This window comes from Scyliorhinus canicula, chromosome 3 (genome assembly GCF_902713615.1).
Source record: "Scyliorhinus canicula chromosome 3, sScyCan1.1, whole genome shotgun sequence".
NCBI lineage: Eukaryota > Metazoa > Chordata > Chondrichthyes > Carcharhiniformes > Scyliorhinidae > Scyliorhinus > Scyliorhinus canicula.
This window is the reverse complement of record NC_052148.1, coordinates 261,664,495-261,681,090: the sequence shown is the minus strand read 5'-3', so window position 1 is coordinate 261,681,090 and position 16,596 is coordinate 261,664,495. Positions and strand designations below refer to the sequence as shown.

Here is a 16,596-nt window from a genome sequence, read left to right as displayed (position 1 = left end):
GCTTCCAGTTATTTATTTGCCCGATAGTTTATAAATGCTGGGACCCAAAAAGAGCCTCAGTGAAGTTTTTTAATGCAGTTTACCAATGCAATCAAGGAACTGCTAAAAAGAGACGGCAAGTAGAAGCTTTCTGAAAAACGTATATTAACCTTTCGTGGGCAGATTCCACTTTCACTGCTTTTGATCTCCAAGTACGTCTTTTTCTTCAGTATGGAGTTATACCCATAAATAAATCTGAATAAACAATTTAGCCAGTATGAAATGGTCTGCTCACAGGGGACTTTTAGTTTTCTGCTTCAGAGATGGTGGGAGAATGCAAAACGTGAGTTTTCCATTTATGATTCGGGTTTAGGTGTAAGATCTGGGCCAAATTAACCTACACAAGCCGGCAAGTAAATACACAGGTTCCAGTTCACAAAATACATTGGGGGATGATTTGTGTGCCTGGTAGGTCTGGTTTTTGGATTTAGGTGGGGTGTAATGAACCACTAAATGAGTTAACAGGATTGCCGCTTAATCCCAACCCCATTGCATGTTTCAAGTTGTACTTTTGTAACATCCACATAAAGCAGATGGGAGCTTTATTAAACTTCAAATAAGGGTGAGTAAGTGCATGCAAAGTTCCCAACATGCCAAGACCTAGTAAGGAGAGGATCCTCCTTCTCTTCAGAGGGAGAGCATTAAAAATCCAAAGTTGTATAAATTGGACGTTCTGAAGCCTTTTCTGAATGTTACTGAGCTTTATTTTGTTCTTTTATTGCCGGCTCTATCAGCCAAAGTTTGGCCCACTCGTTGGGCTGAATCATATGGGGGGTGGGATTGTACCCTCCCCGCCTCCCCCATTGGAAACCACGTTAGTGTGAAGCCAGCTGACACCATGCTGAACAACCCCACAGCCACAAAGGGGCCTGGGTCTCATTAACCAATGGGGGGGGGGGGGGGGGGGAGGTCCTGCCCTCTGGAGCTGCCAGCCAATAAGAAGGTCTCAGTGGTCGCTGTCTGGACTGCAACTGAATTAAAGAGCAAAAGACTGAGGATCCCCGGAGCAAGTAAGGGCGGGGTCTACCAGTCACGTTGCGCCCGAAAAGCAGCATGGCGCAGGGCAACACAGTCCAGAAGATGCTGGGAGATCCCACTTCCGGGATCTACCCACCTCGCCATGCCTTGAAAGATCGAACGTGATCTCGTGAGTGGGTGCGATATGAATGGGCGGGATCATTTTCTGGCAAATCTGGCATATTAGAGTGAGACAGCTCGTCTTGCTCTAATATCCATTCCCAAGAACCAACCAAGGCGTGGGATCAAACCCACTCACCTTGGAGACCTTGGGCGAGCGCTGTTGGGTACTGCTCTCCAAAATGGGGACCAGACAGAACAGCACCCATGAGGGTTTCCCAGGTGATTGGAGGCTGCCAGGTGCATGCCCTCTGGGCAGTGTTGCACCCTGTCACTGCTGGTACCCATGTGGTGGTGCCAAGCTAGCATTTGTTTACATGGTGGTGATTGGGTTGGGGTGTGCCCTGCCTGGATGCAGGGTGACCTTTTAATGAGTTTGGGGCTTGGGGGGCGGGGGGGGGGGGGGGGGGGGGGGGGAGAGAGGTTTGGGGGTTGCGTTGGTGGCTTGAGAGATCGGGGTCACCATTCTCTGTTCTCTCGCTGCAATGCAGAAAACGGGATTGTGTGCGGCCTCATCAGGGAGCTCTCTGCCGAGGCCCCTAGATCTACCCCGATGGGTGTGAGTATTTCTTGGCACTACAGGACTCTGTCCCCATTTGGGTAGATCGCGCCCTAAATCTAGAGTTTGAACCTGGATGGTTTGGGAGATTTAGGGATGGGGGCAGTGATGAGGAGAGGGTGGGTTTGAGAGCGGGAGCGGGTAGGAGTGAGATTGGGCTTCAGTTGAAGGGAAGCCACCCCATGATTGGCAAAAGCAGTCCCCAAAGTGTGATCCGATCGCTACTTCCTCCCTCCCCTAGAACCATTAGCGGTTAAACATTGGGTCATCCTGCTGCCGCCCTGCTGCCCATACCAGACACATGTGGTGTGGGCAGCACATTATGCTTCATGATGAGCCTAATTGACCCTTACTTGGTCATTTAAAGATGGCTGCTGATTTCGGCACGTGTCCCCCCCCCCCCCCCCCCCACCATAGTATGGGGATGAACTCTAGGGTGGGCAGAAAGGTGGCTGGATGAGGCCCCACCCCATTTTACATGCTGCACTTTTGCGACACCTTGGGCTAGAGCACAGTCAAATCCATGTCCAAATCATGACCAAAGGTCGAGATCTCCTTCTGCACTGAACAGTTCCAACGAGTCGAAGTCCTCAGTGCAGAAAATGTGACGAAGGTTGGCTTCAGCCACACATTCCCCACTGAGGCCCCAATCTAGCAGAATGGCCATTTGATAGCGTGGTCTTTCTCGGTGCTCCAAGTACTCGAGCGCTGAGAGACACACGGCTAATCACGCGCGTTACGGGACTCTGTTCCCAATCAGGTACAGCGCGCCCTCTAAGTCTCATTTGTGGCTGGTTTTGCTGGGAGTTTCTCCCCGGCTCGGTCAGCAAGACCCCCATTGCTATCTAACCACACTTAGTCACTTTTCCGTGCCCTGGGGAGTTTCTCCCCAGTCAAGCCCACACTTATTATTTTCATCACTGGGAAGCTGAACTCACTGGCCAGGCCGGCTCCTCAGAGATTGGGCCACCATTTTGAAAGGGTGCCCTGATCTCTAAGTGGGCTTGAGGATCCCCCACACCCCGCACCCACAGGCAATGTCATTCCCCCCACACACAGATAGGAGCTACCCCACACCACCCGAAGTGATGGCACCCCGCTATGGGGGAGCTAAGGACTTTCTCTTTTCAAGCCACCCCGCACTCCCTTTCGACCCCTGCCCTTCCTGAACCCCCACCCTTCATCCCACCTGTCCTTCCGGAAGCCCCTTTATACCCATCCTGCAATCCCTACCCTTCCCTCCACCTTCTCATGGGCATAGCCCCCCTTAGGCCCTGACCCTTGGCCATGTCACTCTGGCACCTGGGCACCCTGGCACTGCCACCATGGCACCCTGGAAATGTTCCTGCCAGCTTTGCAGTACTACCAGTGCAAGGTGGCAATGCCAAAGTGCCAGGGTGCAGTGCCAAGATATCCATGGGAGAGGACCACCCTGCTCTGACCACCTGGAGATCTCCGATGGCCCGAAAGACTCGGGTGCCATTCCGCCTGGTCCACGTTTGCGTGGACCAGTGCTGAACGACGTCCAGCTGGGTCTCACTGGGAAGGCCGGGAGATGCCGGGAACCGGATAGATCCCAGGTGTCTTGGCTGTTGGGAACCCTCCCGGGGGCCTCTCCGGCATCTACTGGTCATGTTGCGCTCCTGTTCAGACACATTGAGGCCGGTAGATTGCGCACAAGTGTCTCTGATTTTCAGGCTTCCGGATTGGTGCTTCCTCTCTTCCAGGCTTGACAGGATCTTCTCTGGCAAGGTTGTTTACCTTCCCGACATACTCAACATCATTTCAGGTTCACAGCAAAGGACATGCTGGACACTCACTGCTATCAAACAATAGATCAGTCCTTTTACTTCAGCCCCTGAAGAGCGTCAAGCTGCTGGTTTTGATACACTCAGAAAGATCTTCAGCTTCCGCCTGCAGACAGCAGACAGCAGAGAAAGAAAACAGTTCCCTTCACTTCTGAGGTCTGAATACTTCCTCAGAATTATCCTCATCCTCCAGGATAGTTTTGGCTGCTTTGCCGCCCGATGGTGGTGTAACTTCAATCTCTGTTGGTAAACTTTGTTTAGCCATTTGCCCTGGTCACCACACGTGATGGAAATATATCTGGAAATTGTTCCTTAACTGTTCTGTCCCCTTATCGTCCCTCGGACTCTCTGTAATCATGGGTGGGGTTACAACCTTCATTCCCGCCAAATCATTCCCCAAAAGTAAATCTGCTCCATCTACCGGTAACTTCTTTGCCACTCTGAAGTCAGACTCCAATTGTACTTTCTACAAGGGAACTGGGATATTCCACTTATCTCATTCGCTAACACCTTGGGCGGGGTTCTCCGTCCCGCCACACCTGTTTTCGGGTGCTGTGCTCCCCAGCCAACGTCGGGATATCCGTCTTGCAGCTGACCAACGAGGTTTCCCTTTGTGGGCACCCCCATGCCGTCGGGGAATCTGCGGGCGTGAGGATGCTGCAGACAAAACGGAGGATCACACCGACAGAGAAATCAATCCCTTAGCTTTCATTGAACTCTCTGGAGAGAAAACCAAATAAAAGAGCTTGCATAGAACCTGTGCCCCTTAAAATAATTATGGGTTTGGCTACATCATTGCATGAAAAATGAGGTGATCTTCCTCTTCGACAAAAATCCTGCTTGCCTCTCATCTATCTCATGCACGACACCTACTCCCACAGCAGTGTTTACTCAGGTCTCCTAGTACTTGCTAGAGCTACAGTCTGCCCTGCAGTATTCTCCACTTTTGTTCCCTTTTCAGAATCCTCCTTATGAACCTCAACAAATCCCATGGGCTTTCCTTGCAACTTCCAACATGCTGAATGAACGTGTCCCACTTTACTGCAATGGTCATACTTCAGCCTTCTAGTCTCATCTGGGATATACGCGACCACCGGCAGCACATAAAATTCATCCCATTTAGCGTGTCTTCCTTTGTAACTAGACAACATAATGTGCTCACGAGCTGAGCCCATTCGCTAAAGTATAACGCTTCTTTTTCACGGCAACTAAAAAAAAATGTACAACAGCAAAGTCACAGACACAAAGCACAGCTGATGAACAATCATGATTTGCTTTATTTAAAAAAATTATGAATTGCCATATGTAAAATAAATCATTCTGAATACATGTAAAAACAGTACTATACAAAAAAAAAATCTTTATTCGTCCTAAAATTTGGAACATACAATAATTGAATATAATCAATTCCAGTTGAATGATATTAACAGCTCATAAAAGCAACCCTGACATGGATTACCCGCAGTAAGATGGTTTGATTAAATCAGTTTGGTACTTCAATATCTTTAATGACGGAATTTGGTTCCTGGATAGAATATTGGGATGTGTCTCAATTCTCTGAAACCTGTGGTGACTGCTTTGGAAAGCAAGTGCAGAACTGTAATAGAGATGCTCTGAATGATTATAATTGTGACTTTTTGAGCATCTATTTTCATTTGACATTACTCAACAAACCAGCATTAATTGTGACTATAAAACAAACTAGCAAAAGAACTAAGCGTTACTGGTATGTAACATATACCACGGTACTTAATTCCCCAGTTCTACTCTCTCTGAAACTGTTTTGCTTGTGTAAACATTTGACTATTTATTCATATGTTATTCAACATCTTTGACACCGGTAACATTAGTGATAACAAAGTGTTGTGGATTATTTCCTAAATTCTTGATGCACTATCCATTATGACAAGACGAGAGTAGAGAGTAATTGAGGCTTTATTACGCAGAGATGTGTTGCCTCCTACAGCTGCTGCCGAAACGGCTGCAGCTCGGTGAGCACACACATTTATACTCCGCCTACTGGGTGGAGCCAGCAGGCAGGGATCTACCCCGGTACCTGTAGTACAGGAGCCTTACCGTAATACACCTCATATGTGATATATATACAACAGTGGTAATGGACTAATGTTGCTTCACAATTGAGGCAAGAGGGAGTAGTACCTTGTATATATTATTCCAGATAACACAGTCACTGGATGAAGCACCAGTAGCTCCATGTCCCCTTGTGGGCTTGGACCTTGCTGGTGTCTCTTGTGTGCATATACATCCCAAACCAACTTGGAAACACAGGCACCCACCATTCCAACCTGGGCCATCTGCTGCTCTGTGTCTATCTGTGCAGTGTCATTTCCCAGTGATCTGCTTGCAGACTGACTTGCTCTGTGAGCAAAGTTAGTCAATTATGGCATCAGCAGTGCTGATGTAGCTATTAAGAAGGAACTGGTGAAGTGATTGCAATGAAAATAATCTCACCGGTGGATACAGACGAAGATAAAAATCACAGCAAAGATCCAGCGAGTAACACACCATCTGAGCTCCTTTAGTGAGATGATTTTCTGGTAAACACTTACATTACTCTCTATATAATGATCTCCAATATTATTTCACTATTTATTCTCCCATACTCACTATTGTTATATGTGTTGCTGGGGCAGGCGAGGAGGGAAAACTAAAATAACCTTACCTATGTTACAGCTTTTGCAATAAGAGTCATTCACCAATAATACATACTTAATTGTGTCTTAAATGTGCTTTAAACCCTCAAGGTGTCTGCATATTAACAATATATTTTGGTATTTGCAGGGAACTCTTAAAAGGAAAAAATAAAATCATGTTATAAACATGCATTACCAGTACCAGCAGGCCTGACTCGCGCATTCACTGCCAAGAAAGGAACTGGCTTGATTTTATTTCTTCAAGAAGATCCCAAGTTGGCTTACAATACTGTACATAAAATCCTGTACAAATTTACAATTAAACGATGGAGCCACCACTAAACGATTTTGTGGTATGATTCATTGCTTCCCCTCCTTTAATAATGTATGTGGTGTGCATTTCTATCACAACTGATGTGCAAATAATTTTTTTAAAAATGATACTCTTTTTTGATTATGCATCGCGATCCACGTCTGCCTATTCTTTCTTTTGTCAATCTGGTTCCTAAGCTCCTCACCCAATGTCTGTCATTGTAGGCACCGTGACAATTCCACCCATTACTTCAGCAAAGGCTTCCTGCCCACTGGGCAGATTAAGCATTAATAGACGTACATGTGTAGCTGCACCTGCAAAGCCTAACTCACTTATCTGATCACACCTTAAACACCGTTAGGGGAGACATTTCATTCCCAGCACATGTCAGCAGGGCGCACTTTACCCAGGTGGATCCTGAGCTTGTGATCTTGCGCCCAATAATTTTAATGGAGGATTGGCACAAATTCCTGAAATCTGTCGTGATGTGCACTTAGATGGAAAATTGTCTCTCTTTTAACTTTGTGGGGGGGGGGGGTGAAGTTGGCCTTCATCAAAGTGAGGTAACCCAGGTTCCCAGTGAACTGACAGCTCAATTTTACACTGCGGCAAATTATGCAAAAGAAAATTCGGAGTGGTGCACGGTAAACGTCGAATTTCCTCGGACCCCAGTTCGCATTACTGGATAAAACCAATTTCACCAACTTCCCTCTGGTTATTTTTTACATTATGCTGCTTGTACCCCATTTTTCAGTTTAAACCCATTAAGGCGAGATCACCAAGGTATTGATACGAATTGATTGGAAATTATGGTGCTGCTCGGTTGAATTGGAAGGCACTGAGATCATCTCGAATGTATAGGAACGGTAAAGGTGATGAGGCCTTTTGATAGATCAACTATGCTTAACCCCCTGGTCATATCTCCTCCTTCTGTCTCCAGGTAAACATGGCGTCACAAGAGGACATTAATTTGGATGTCTTAGACGCAAAAATCTTCACTTGACTCCCCTTCTATTGAATTTTCAACTTGTGCCCCATGTGCTGGTTGAACCCTTCACTACGGTGAACAAGGGGTATGAATGGGAAAATTGATCAGTGTTGTCAGTAATCGTGTTGTTATAGGAATATACAGCAAAGAAGGAGGACTTTTGGTCCATCATGCTGGAGCTTTGAAAGAACTATCCAACTATTCTGACTCCCCCTGCTCTTTCTTCGTGTCCCTGCAACATTTTCCTTTCAACTATGTATCCAATTCCCTTCTGAAAGTTATTATTGAATCTCGCTTCCGCCACTCCTTCAGACAAGGCCTTCTTCGACGTGGCAACTAACTGTGTGAAACGATTTCTCCTCATCTCCTCCATGGTCAATTCCTCAAATCTGTGTCCTCTGGTTGACCCTCCTGCCAGTGGAACTAGCTTCTCCCTATCAAAACTACTTTATATTTAGTAAGTCATCCCTTTGCCTTCACTGCGTTATGGAGAACAATTGCAGTTTCTCTAGTCTCATCACACGACTGAAGTCATCCATCCCTAGCAACATTTTATTCAATCTCTTCTGCACCCTCACCAAGCTTTTGCCATACTTCTTTACATGTGATGCCCAGAATTAGATATAATTCCCCCGAGACCTAATCAGTGATTAATATAGATTCAGCATCATTTCCTTGCTTATGTACTCTTTGCTTCTACTTATGAAGCCAAGGATCCCATTTTTGTTTTTGCCTTGCCAACGTGTCCTGACATCTTCAAGGTATTTGTGCCTCTGAACCTTTAAGTTTCGTTTCTTGCACTCTTTTTAAATTGTATCATTTGGTTCAGGGGCTGTTTAGCACAGGACTAAATCGCTGGCTTTGAAAGCAGACCAAGGCAGGCCAGCAGCACGGTTCGATTCCCGTACCAGCCTCCCTGAACAGGCGCCGGAATGTGGCGACTAGGGACTTTTCACCGTAACTCCATTTGAAGCCTACTTGTGACAGTAAGCGATTTTCATTTCATTTTATTGCCTCCCTCCAGTCTTAATTCCAGAACACATCAATTAACACTTTTCTGTATTAAACTTAATTTTCCCAAAGGTCTGCCCTTTTCATCAGATCCTTTCCCGGAATCTGCCACTATCTTACCCCCCCTCCTCCCCCCCCCCCCCACCATTAATTGTTCTTAGCCTGTTTTATGTATATTTCATTAACTAATGACAGATTTACTGCACCGTCAATGAAAAGCTGTCATTTTACACCCCGCACATGGATCTCACTTTTCAATGACTTTCTTTTTTAGAAGTGTTTTGCGATTTGGCGGCACGGTGGCACATTGGTTAGCACTGCTACCTCACAGCACCAGGGACCCAGGTTCGATTCCGGCCTTGGGTGACTGTCTGTTTGCAGTTTGCACGTTCTCCCAGAGTCTCTGTGGGTTTCCTCCGGGTTTTCCGGGTTTCCTCCCACAGTCCAAAGGTGGGCGGGTCAGGTGGATTGGCCATGATCAAAGCACGCGGTTACGGAGATAGTGCGAGGCAGTGGGCCTAGATAGAGTGCTCTTTCAGAGGGTGGGTGCAGACTCGATGGGCTGAATGGCCTTCTTCTCTGGCAAAGATATCAATTTTTCAAGCATCTTGGAATAGAAATAATAAATTGTATGTTGGGTTGAAAGCAATTTGTGTTTTTAAAAAAAATTTAGAATACCCAATTATTTTTCCAATTAAGGGGCAATTTAGCGTGGCCAATCCACTTACCCTGCACATCTTTGGGTTGTGGGGGTGAAACTCACGCAGACACGGGGAGAATGTGCAAACTCCACACAGACAGTGACCCAGGGCCAGGATTCGAACCCAGGTCCTCAGCGCTGTAGTCATCAGTGCTAACCACTGTGCCACCGTGCTGCCCAGGGTTGAAAGCAATTTGATCGACATGTTTAGCCCATTTAGTTAAACTGATTACATTGTTCAAAGTTACCTCAAGCGACTCCTACAACCTAGTTAGCGATTAATTTGATGCGCCACTTGCACCTTTTGACTCTCATTCTGTCAATGGTATATGAATATTTCTTCCCAATTGAATTAATTTAGCACATGGTCTCGTCTAAGTGTATTCAAACAGTGGCAGCACTGCTAACTGTTGAGATGTTTTCAAATTCATTTGGTAAGCAGTTGCCGGGTGCCAAGCCACTGAATGGGAATGAAGTTGAGATACAAATCAGCCAATGTCTAATTGACTGGTGGAGAGAGCTCCAAGGGGCTGAATGGCCTCCTCCTGTTCCGAGGTTCCACAGAATTGAGTTTATCTGTTCTGTAACACACAACTGAAATGTAATTTAAGCTTCATCTTCAGGGACTAGTGCATATATAGCCATTGATGTGAGAAAATCACTGAATTACAAGCACGATGTTCTGAACGTGTAACATTGACAATTATTGTGTGGATCTGCTAGATGGACTCCCCTGTCATGCAGTTAAAGTTCAGGGGCGAGATAATTAATCAGCGACTGCCCTTGCGCAGCTTGAAAGGAAAAATAAATTCGAGGCTCAAATCAAAGGGACTACAGCGGCCCAGGAAGAGGATGCACCACCATCATCTCAGACGCAACCCGCGATGGTCAATGCCTGCGTCACAAGAGGAAATTGCTTCAAAATGCTAGCATTGAATCCGATGGGCTGAATGGCCTCCCCCTGTGTGGTAAGATTCTTGCAGAGACATTTTTAAAATTATAATATGTGGATCAAAAACCTGACGGCCCCTACCTCGCAGTGTTGTGGGGGCATCTTCACCACACTGAGTGCAGCAGTTCCAAAAGGGGCATGCTGCCACCTTCTCAAGGGGCATCTACGGACGGGCAGTAAACACCAGCGATGCTTCCACCCCAGGACTAAACTTTTTCCGCGACATTATAAATCGCGAAGGAAGGCTCAAAGGCTACAGCGCAACACTTCCCACTGAATTTAGAAACTGCCTTCTATTCATTCAGCGGTGCTAACCTATCACATAATGCTCAGAATGGATGTGCCGTTGTCTCCAGACCTGGTCCTCTGTGTACTTTTGCAGTAAGCGTTAACGAGCTCTTGTGAAAGAAATGGCATTTTAAGAAATCCTGTATTATTTACACAATATGCCCCTACGAAGCAGCTTGTTTCATTGTCTCTGCTGGAATGCCAATGCACTCAGATTTTCTGGCAGATGTGCAGCCTCGATTTGGCCTCTTTCCAGATTTTACAGGCGAATCCTTTTGAACAGTCACACCGCTGGAAAAGTTCCAATCCATGCGAACCCTTCCTCTTCTGCTTTGTACACACTTCCCCTTGGCGAAGAACTGGCTTGCAGATCTTGGTCCAAAAGTGGCGAGCGCAACAAAATCCTTCGGCGCAGTCTGAGGAGCGTAAACAGGAGTCCCCTTCGTGACCTGTGCAACAGGAAGGACAACAAAACTTGCCTTTATATAGGGCTTCAAAATATTGGACGAGAATCTGTCAAGGTGTACTGCGGGTCGCATGAACAGGTGCTAATCAACACCGAGTTGCAGGGGGAGATGTCAGCGGGGGGGGGGGGGGGGGGCAAAATATTGGTCAAAGAATGTGAAGGGGTCGAGAGGTTTAGGGAGGGAATTCCAGAGCTTAGGGTTGAGGAGATGCATGAGAGGAGAATACTGAAGGAGGCTAGAGAGGAAATTGCTGAGGCCTTGGCAGGAATCTTTGGGTCCTCACTGTCTTCAGGTGATGTCCCGGAGGACTGGAGAGTAGCCAATGTTGTTCCTTTGTTTAAGAAGGGTAGCAAGGATAATCCAGGGAACTACAGGCCGGTGAGCCTTATGTCAGTGGTAGGGAAATTACTGGAGATAATTCTTTGAGACAGGATCTACTCCCATTTGGAAGCAAATGGACGTATTAGTGAGAGGCAGCATGGTTTTGTGAAGGGGAGGTCGTGTCTCACTAACTTGATAGAGTTTTTCGAAGAGGTCACAAAGATGATTGATGCAGGTAGGGCAGTGGATATTGTCTATATGGACTTCAGTAAGGCTTTTGACAAGGTCCCTCATGGCAGACTGGTACAAAAGGTGAAGTCACACGGGATCAGGGGTGAGCTGGCAAGATGGATACAGAACTGGCTCGGTCATAGGAGGCAGAGAGTAGCATTGGAAGGGTGCTTTTCTAATTGGAGGGCTGTGATTTGTGGTGTTCCGCAAGGATCAGTGCTGGGACCTTTGCTGTTCGTAGTATATATAAATGATTTGGAGGAAAATGTAACTGGTCTGATTAGTACGTTTGCAGACGACACAAAGGTTGGTGAAATTGCGGATAGCGATGAGGACAGTCAGAGGATACAGCAGGATTTAGATCATTTGGAAACTTGGGCGGAGAAATGGCAGATGGAGTTTAATCCGGACAAATGTGAGGTAATGCATTTTGGAAGGTCTAATGCAGGTAGAGAATATACAGCGAATGGTAGAACCCTCAAGAGTATTGACAGTCAGAGAGATCCAGGTGTACAGGCCCGCAGGTCACTGAAAGGGGCAACACAGATGGAGAAGGTAGTCAAGAAGGCATCCGGCATGCTTGCCTTCATTGGCCGGGGCATTGAGTATAAGAATTGGCAAGTCATGTTGCAGCTGTATAGAACCTTAGTTAGGCCACACTTGGAGTATAGTATTCAATTCTGGTCACCACACTACCAGAAGGATGTGGAGGCTTTAGAGAGGGTGCAGAAGAGATTTACCAGGATGTTGCCTGGTATGGAGGGCATTAGCTATGAGGAGCAGTTGAATAAACTTGGTTTGTTCTCACTGGCACGTCGGAGGTTGAGGGGCGACCTGATAGAGGTCTACAAAATTATAGACAGAGTGGATGGAGGCAGATTCCCAGGGTAGAGGGGTCAATTACTAGGGGGCATAGGTTTAAGGTGCGAGGGGCAAGGTTTAGAGGAGATGTACGAGGCAAGTGTTTTACACAGAGGGTGGTGGGTGCCTGGAACTCACTATCGGAGGAGGTGGTGGACGCAGGGACAATAGTGACGTTTCAGGGGCATCTTGACAAATACATGAATAGGATGGGAATAGAGGGATACGGACCCAGGAAGTGTAGAAGATTTTAGTTTAGACGGGCAGCCTGGTCGGCACAGGCTTGGAGGGCCGAAGGGCCTGTTCCTGTGCTGTACTTTTCTTTGTTCTTTGAGGGCTAGGTTTGGGAAGCTTTCTGCCTGACCTGGGGCGAAATTCTTCGACCCCCAGCAGGGATTCTCCGCCACCCGGGAAGTGGCGGTAGCGGGAATCTCGCCACTCCGATCGGAGAGGCCCCTGCGGTGATTCTCCGGCCCGGATGGGCCGAAGTCCCGCCGCTGGGAGGCCTCTCCCACCGCCGAGGTTTGAACCACCTCTGGAACGGCGGGATCAGCGGCGCGAGCGGGCCCCGGGGTCCTGGGGGGGGCGATCGAACCCCGGGGGGGTGCCCCCACGGTGGCCTGGCCCGCAATCGGGGCCCCCCGGTCAGACTCCGGGCCAGTGCCCTGGGTGCACTATTTCTCCTCCGCGGCCGCCACGGCCTCCGCCATGGCGGAAGCGGAAGAGAACCCCACATCGCGCATGCGCCGGCAGTGACGTCAGCGGCCAACTGCCGCTGACGTCACTGCCGGCGCATGCGCTGACCGGCGAAAGCCTTTCGGCCAGCCCCACTGCCGGGGGCGCCGGTTTTTTGCGCCAGTCTTCTGGTGCCAACCGCTCCGGCGCGGGGCTGGCCCCCAAAGGTGGGGAGAATTCCCCGCCTTTGGGGAGGCCCGACCCCTGAGTGGTTGGCGCCACTCCCCTACGCCGGGACCCTCCGTCACGCCGGGTAGGGGAGAATCCCGCCCCTGAAGTGCAGCTTTCCACCGGGGGAGAGGGGTGGGGGGGGGGGGGGGGGTAGGGGGAGGGGGGGAAGGGGCAATGTAACTGAAAGATTTCCCCAATAGGTGAGAGATTTTCACTGCTGAAAGTGAAGGCGAAATGCTTTGCTTTGCGCTTTCTCCTTGCAAATGCCTAATTATTGATCTTCACTGACACTGAGAATCTGGCAGCGCCACCTGCCAAGTAACATTTTTATGAGTGTTTGAAGGAAAGGCTGGCCTGTTCTCAATAATCTAAACAAGTTCAGAATTGTTTTTTATATGAACCTTACTATGTTCCCTTCCACATCGAATCCCTATAAGCTGACAAGTCCCAAGTTATGCAAGCAGTTTTGTCATGGTTCCATCTGAAAACATAAATCTTCCCAATAATGGACAATTACACGCTGACATGTTTGTGCAACATAAATCTTTTTAAAAATGAGCAAACACCTTCAGAAATAACCTAAATTTACGAGACCAGCGGTGCCAAGTTGGACAGAATGAAGATTCATAGACTCATAGTACGATTACAGCACAGCAGAAGGCCATTCAACCCATCAGGCATGTGCCAGCTCCCAGACAGAGCACATCAGCTAGTCCCACTCCCCTGCCCTTTCCCCGTAGCCCTGAAAATTATTTCTCTTCAGTTTCCTTTTGAAAGTTAGGATTGAATCCGCCTGCACTGTGCTCTCGGGAATGTATTTCAGAACCTAATCACTCACTGCGTAAAATATTTTTTTTCCTCATGCCGTTGGTCCTTTTCCCATTCAGCTTAATTCAGTGTCCTCTCCTTCCCGATCCTTCCGCCAATGGAAATCATTTCTCTCCATCTACTCTGTCCGGATTCCTTATGATGTTGAACACCTCTATCAAATCGCCTCTCTATCTTCTCTTCCCCGAAGAGAGCAGACCCAGATTCTCCAGGCAACCAAATTCCCTCGTCTCTAGAATCATTCTCGTAGAAAGAGTAGGTTCTTTCAGGGGATAGCAGATGAGTGGGAGAGGTGTGGAAGGGGGGGGGGGGGGGGGGGGCAGCGAAAAATTGGGAAGATTCTGGGCGGGAGTGTTCGCGGTCTTAGCCAGGATAGTGGAGGAGGGAGTGGACCCGGACCCTTTGGTGGCGATATTTGGGGTTTCAGGAAAGCTGGAGCTCATGGAGAGGAAGAAAGCCGATGTTGTGGCCTTCGCCGCTCTGATTGCACGGCGGCAAATTTTACTGGAGTGGGGTTGGCATCGTCACCGGGGGTAGCGGCTTGTTTGGGTGACCTGTACGACTTCCTGCGGTTAGAGAAGATAAAGTATGAGTTAAGGGGCTCAGCAGGGGGGTTTGAGAAAAGGTGGGGAATGGTTGTGACCGTGTTTGAGGAGCTGTTCGTCGCGGGGGGGGGGGGGGGGAGAGTTGGTGGGAAGGTGTAAAAGAGGAAAAAATCTGTACAGACTGTCTAGTTGATTGCCGGGAAGTATGTTTCCCAGGGTGTTTATTTGCTGTTACCTGTTTTGATACATGTTTGTAATAAAGTACATTTAAAAAAAAAAGAATAATTCTCATAAATCTTTCTTGCACGCTCTCTAATGTCTTCACACCCTTCCTAAAAGGTTGTGCAAACAACTGGCCCAATCCTCCAGTTGAGGCTGGGTCAGAGTATTATAAAGGCACATCGTAACTTCCTTGCTTTTGTATTCGGTATTCGGTGCCTCTATTTGTAAAGCCTGGGATCCCACCTGCCATTTTGACCACTTTCCCAACCTGCTCTGCCACCTTCAGTGATTTGTGCACATATACTCCTGGGTCCCTCTGTCCCTGCCCCCTCTTCAGAAGTATATCCTTTATTGTATATGTTGCCTCTCCTTGTTCTTCCTACCAAAATGCATCACTTTGCATTTTTCTGCATTAAATTTGATCTGTTGCGCGTCCGTTCATTCCACGAGCCTTTGTCTGCTTGAAATCTGCCACTAGCCACCTCACAGTTCGCAATACTGCCAAGTTTTTGTATCAGCTGCGCAGTTTGGAATTGTGCCTCCCTAGTCTAGGCTATTAATATAGATCAAGGTGAACAGTGGTCCTAGTCCATGACCCTTGGGAGCACCACTCTAAACCTTCCTCCAGTCCCAAATAACAATTGCTTTTCACACAACCACAACTCTGCATCCATGCTGGCACTGTCCCTTCAACTTTGTTGGTTGTCTATTAGGCGACACTTTATCGCCCACCGTTTGGACGCCCGTGTCCAAAGTTCATGTCCTTGACCATGTCCAATCAATTGCATTACGCCCATTAACCCTCTCAGTTAGCCCATCAAGAAAGTCACTCAAGCTAGATAAACAGGGTTTTGTCTTTAACCAATCTGTGCTGATTTTCCTTAATGAATCCACCCTTATCCAAATGATGGTTAATTTTGTTCTGGATTATCGTTTCAAAAAGCTTTCCCACCGCCAGCTAAACTGACTGACCTGTAGTTGCTTGGTTGAGTCTTACAATCCTTTCTGAACAATGCCACACCATTTGTAATTCACCAGTCCTCAAGTACCATTACTATCTCTAAAGCAGATTGAAAGATTATAGTCAGTGCTCCCACAACTTCCATCTTTATTTCCCTCGGTATCATCGGATGCATTTGATCTGTCCAGCTAGCCTGCCCAATATGTTGTCCTCTTCGCCCATCCAGTCTCAAATAGCTTGCTCTTCCACTGTGGATTGGGCAGCACCTTCTTCCCTGCTAAAGACAGCTGCAAGTTATTTAATACCGCAGCTATGCCTGCTGTCTCCACACAAGGATCTCCATTTTGGTCCTTTATTGGCCCCACCCCACTTCTTACTACCTTTTTACAATTTTTGTGCCGAGAAAAGACTTTGAATTCCTTTTGATGCCAGCTGCCAGTTTCTTGTCATCCTCTCTCTCTCTCTCTCTCTCTCTCTCTCTTTGTCCTTTGTTGCCTTTTGAACTTCCCCCTCTGAGGTTTCTACATTCAGCCACATTCTCAGATTGATGTAGATCAATCTAGCATCCATCGTTTTCTGCTTCGTCGCGCTCTTTTGTTATCTCGGGAGCTTTGGCTTTGGTTGTCCTACTTTGCCCCCTTGTGGGAAAGTGTCTGTACTCTACCTGAATTACAGTATCTCTCCTTTAAAGGCAGCCCATTGTTCCCTTACACAGTCTTGCCTGGAAATCTCTGATTCCAATTTACCTGGGACAGATCTGTGCACGTCCCAGTGAAATTGAATTTAGCAGTTTTACTCTGGGTTG

The 16,596-nt window shown here is 47.6% G+C and overlaps 1 protein-coding gene and 1 long non-coding RNA gene across 2 annotated transcripts in view; one reads left to right on the top strand and one right to left on the bottom strand.

The window, feature by feature from the left end:
- LOC119963495 overlaps positions 1 to 6,540 on the top strand; it is a 139,044-nt gene extending 132,504 nt beyond the window's left edge. Inside the window, exon 2 of the long non-coding RNA XR_005460114.1 lies at positions 6,346 to 6,540. This is a non-coding gene — a long non-coding RNA (uncharacterized LOC119963495). The remainder of the gene's footprint in view (positions 1 to 6,345) is intronic.
- Positions 6,541 to 9,309: 2,769 nt separating this feature from the next.
- Positions 9,310 to 16,596, bottom strand: part of dkk2 (dickkopf WNT signaling pathway inhibitor 2) — a 38,202-nt gene continuing 30,915 nt past the window's right edge. The window contains exon 4 of the mRNA XM_038792699.1: positions 9,310 to 10,898. Coding sequence (XP_038648627.1) covers positions 10,660 to 10,898 — 239 coding nt within the window. The 3' untranslated portion in view covers positions 9,310 to 10,659. The remainder of the gene's footprint in view (positions 10,899 to 16,596) is intronic.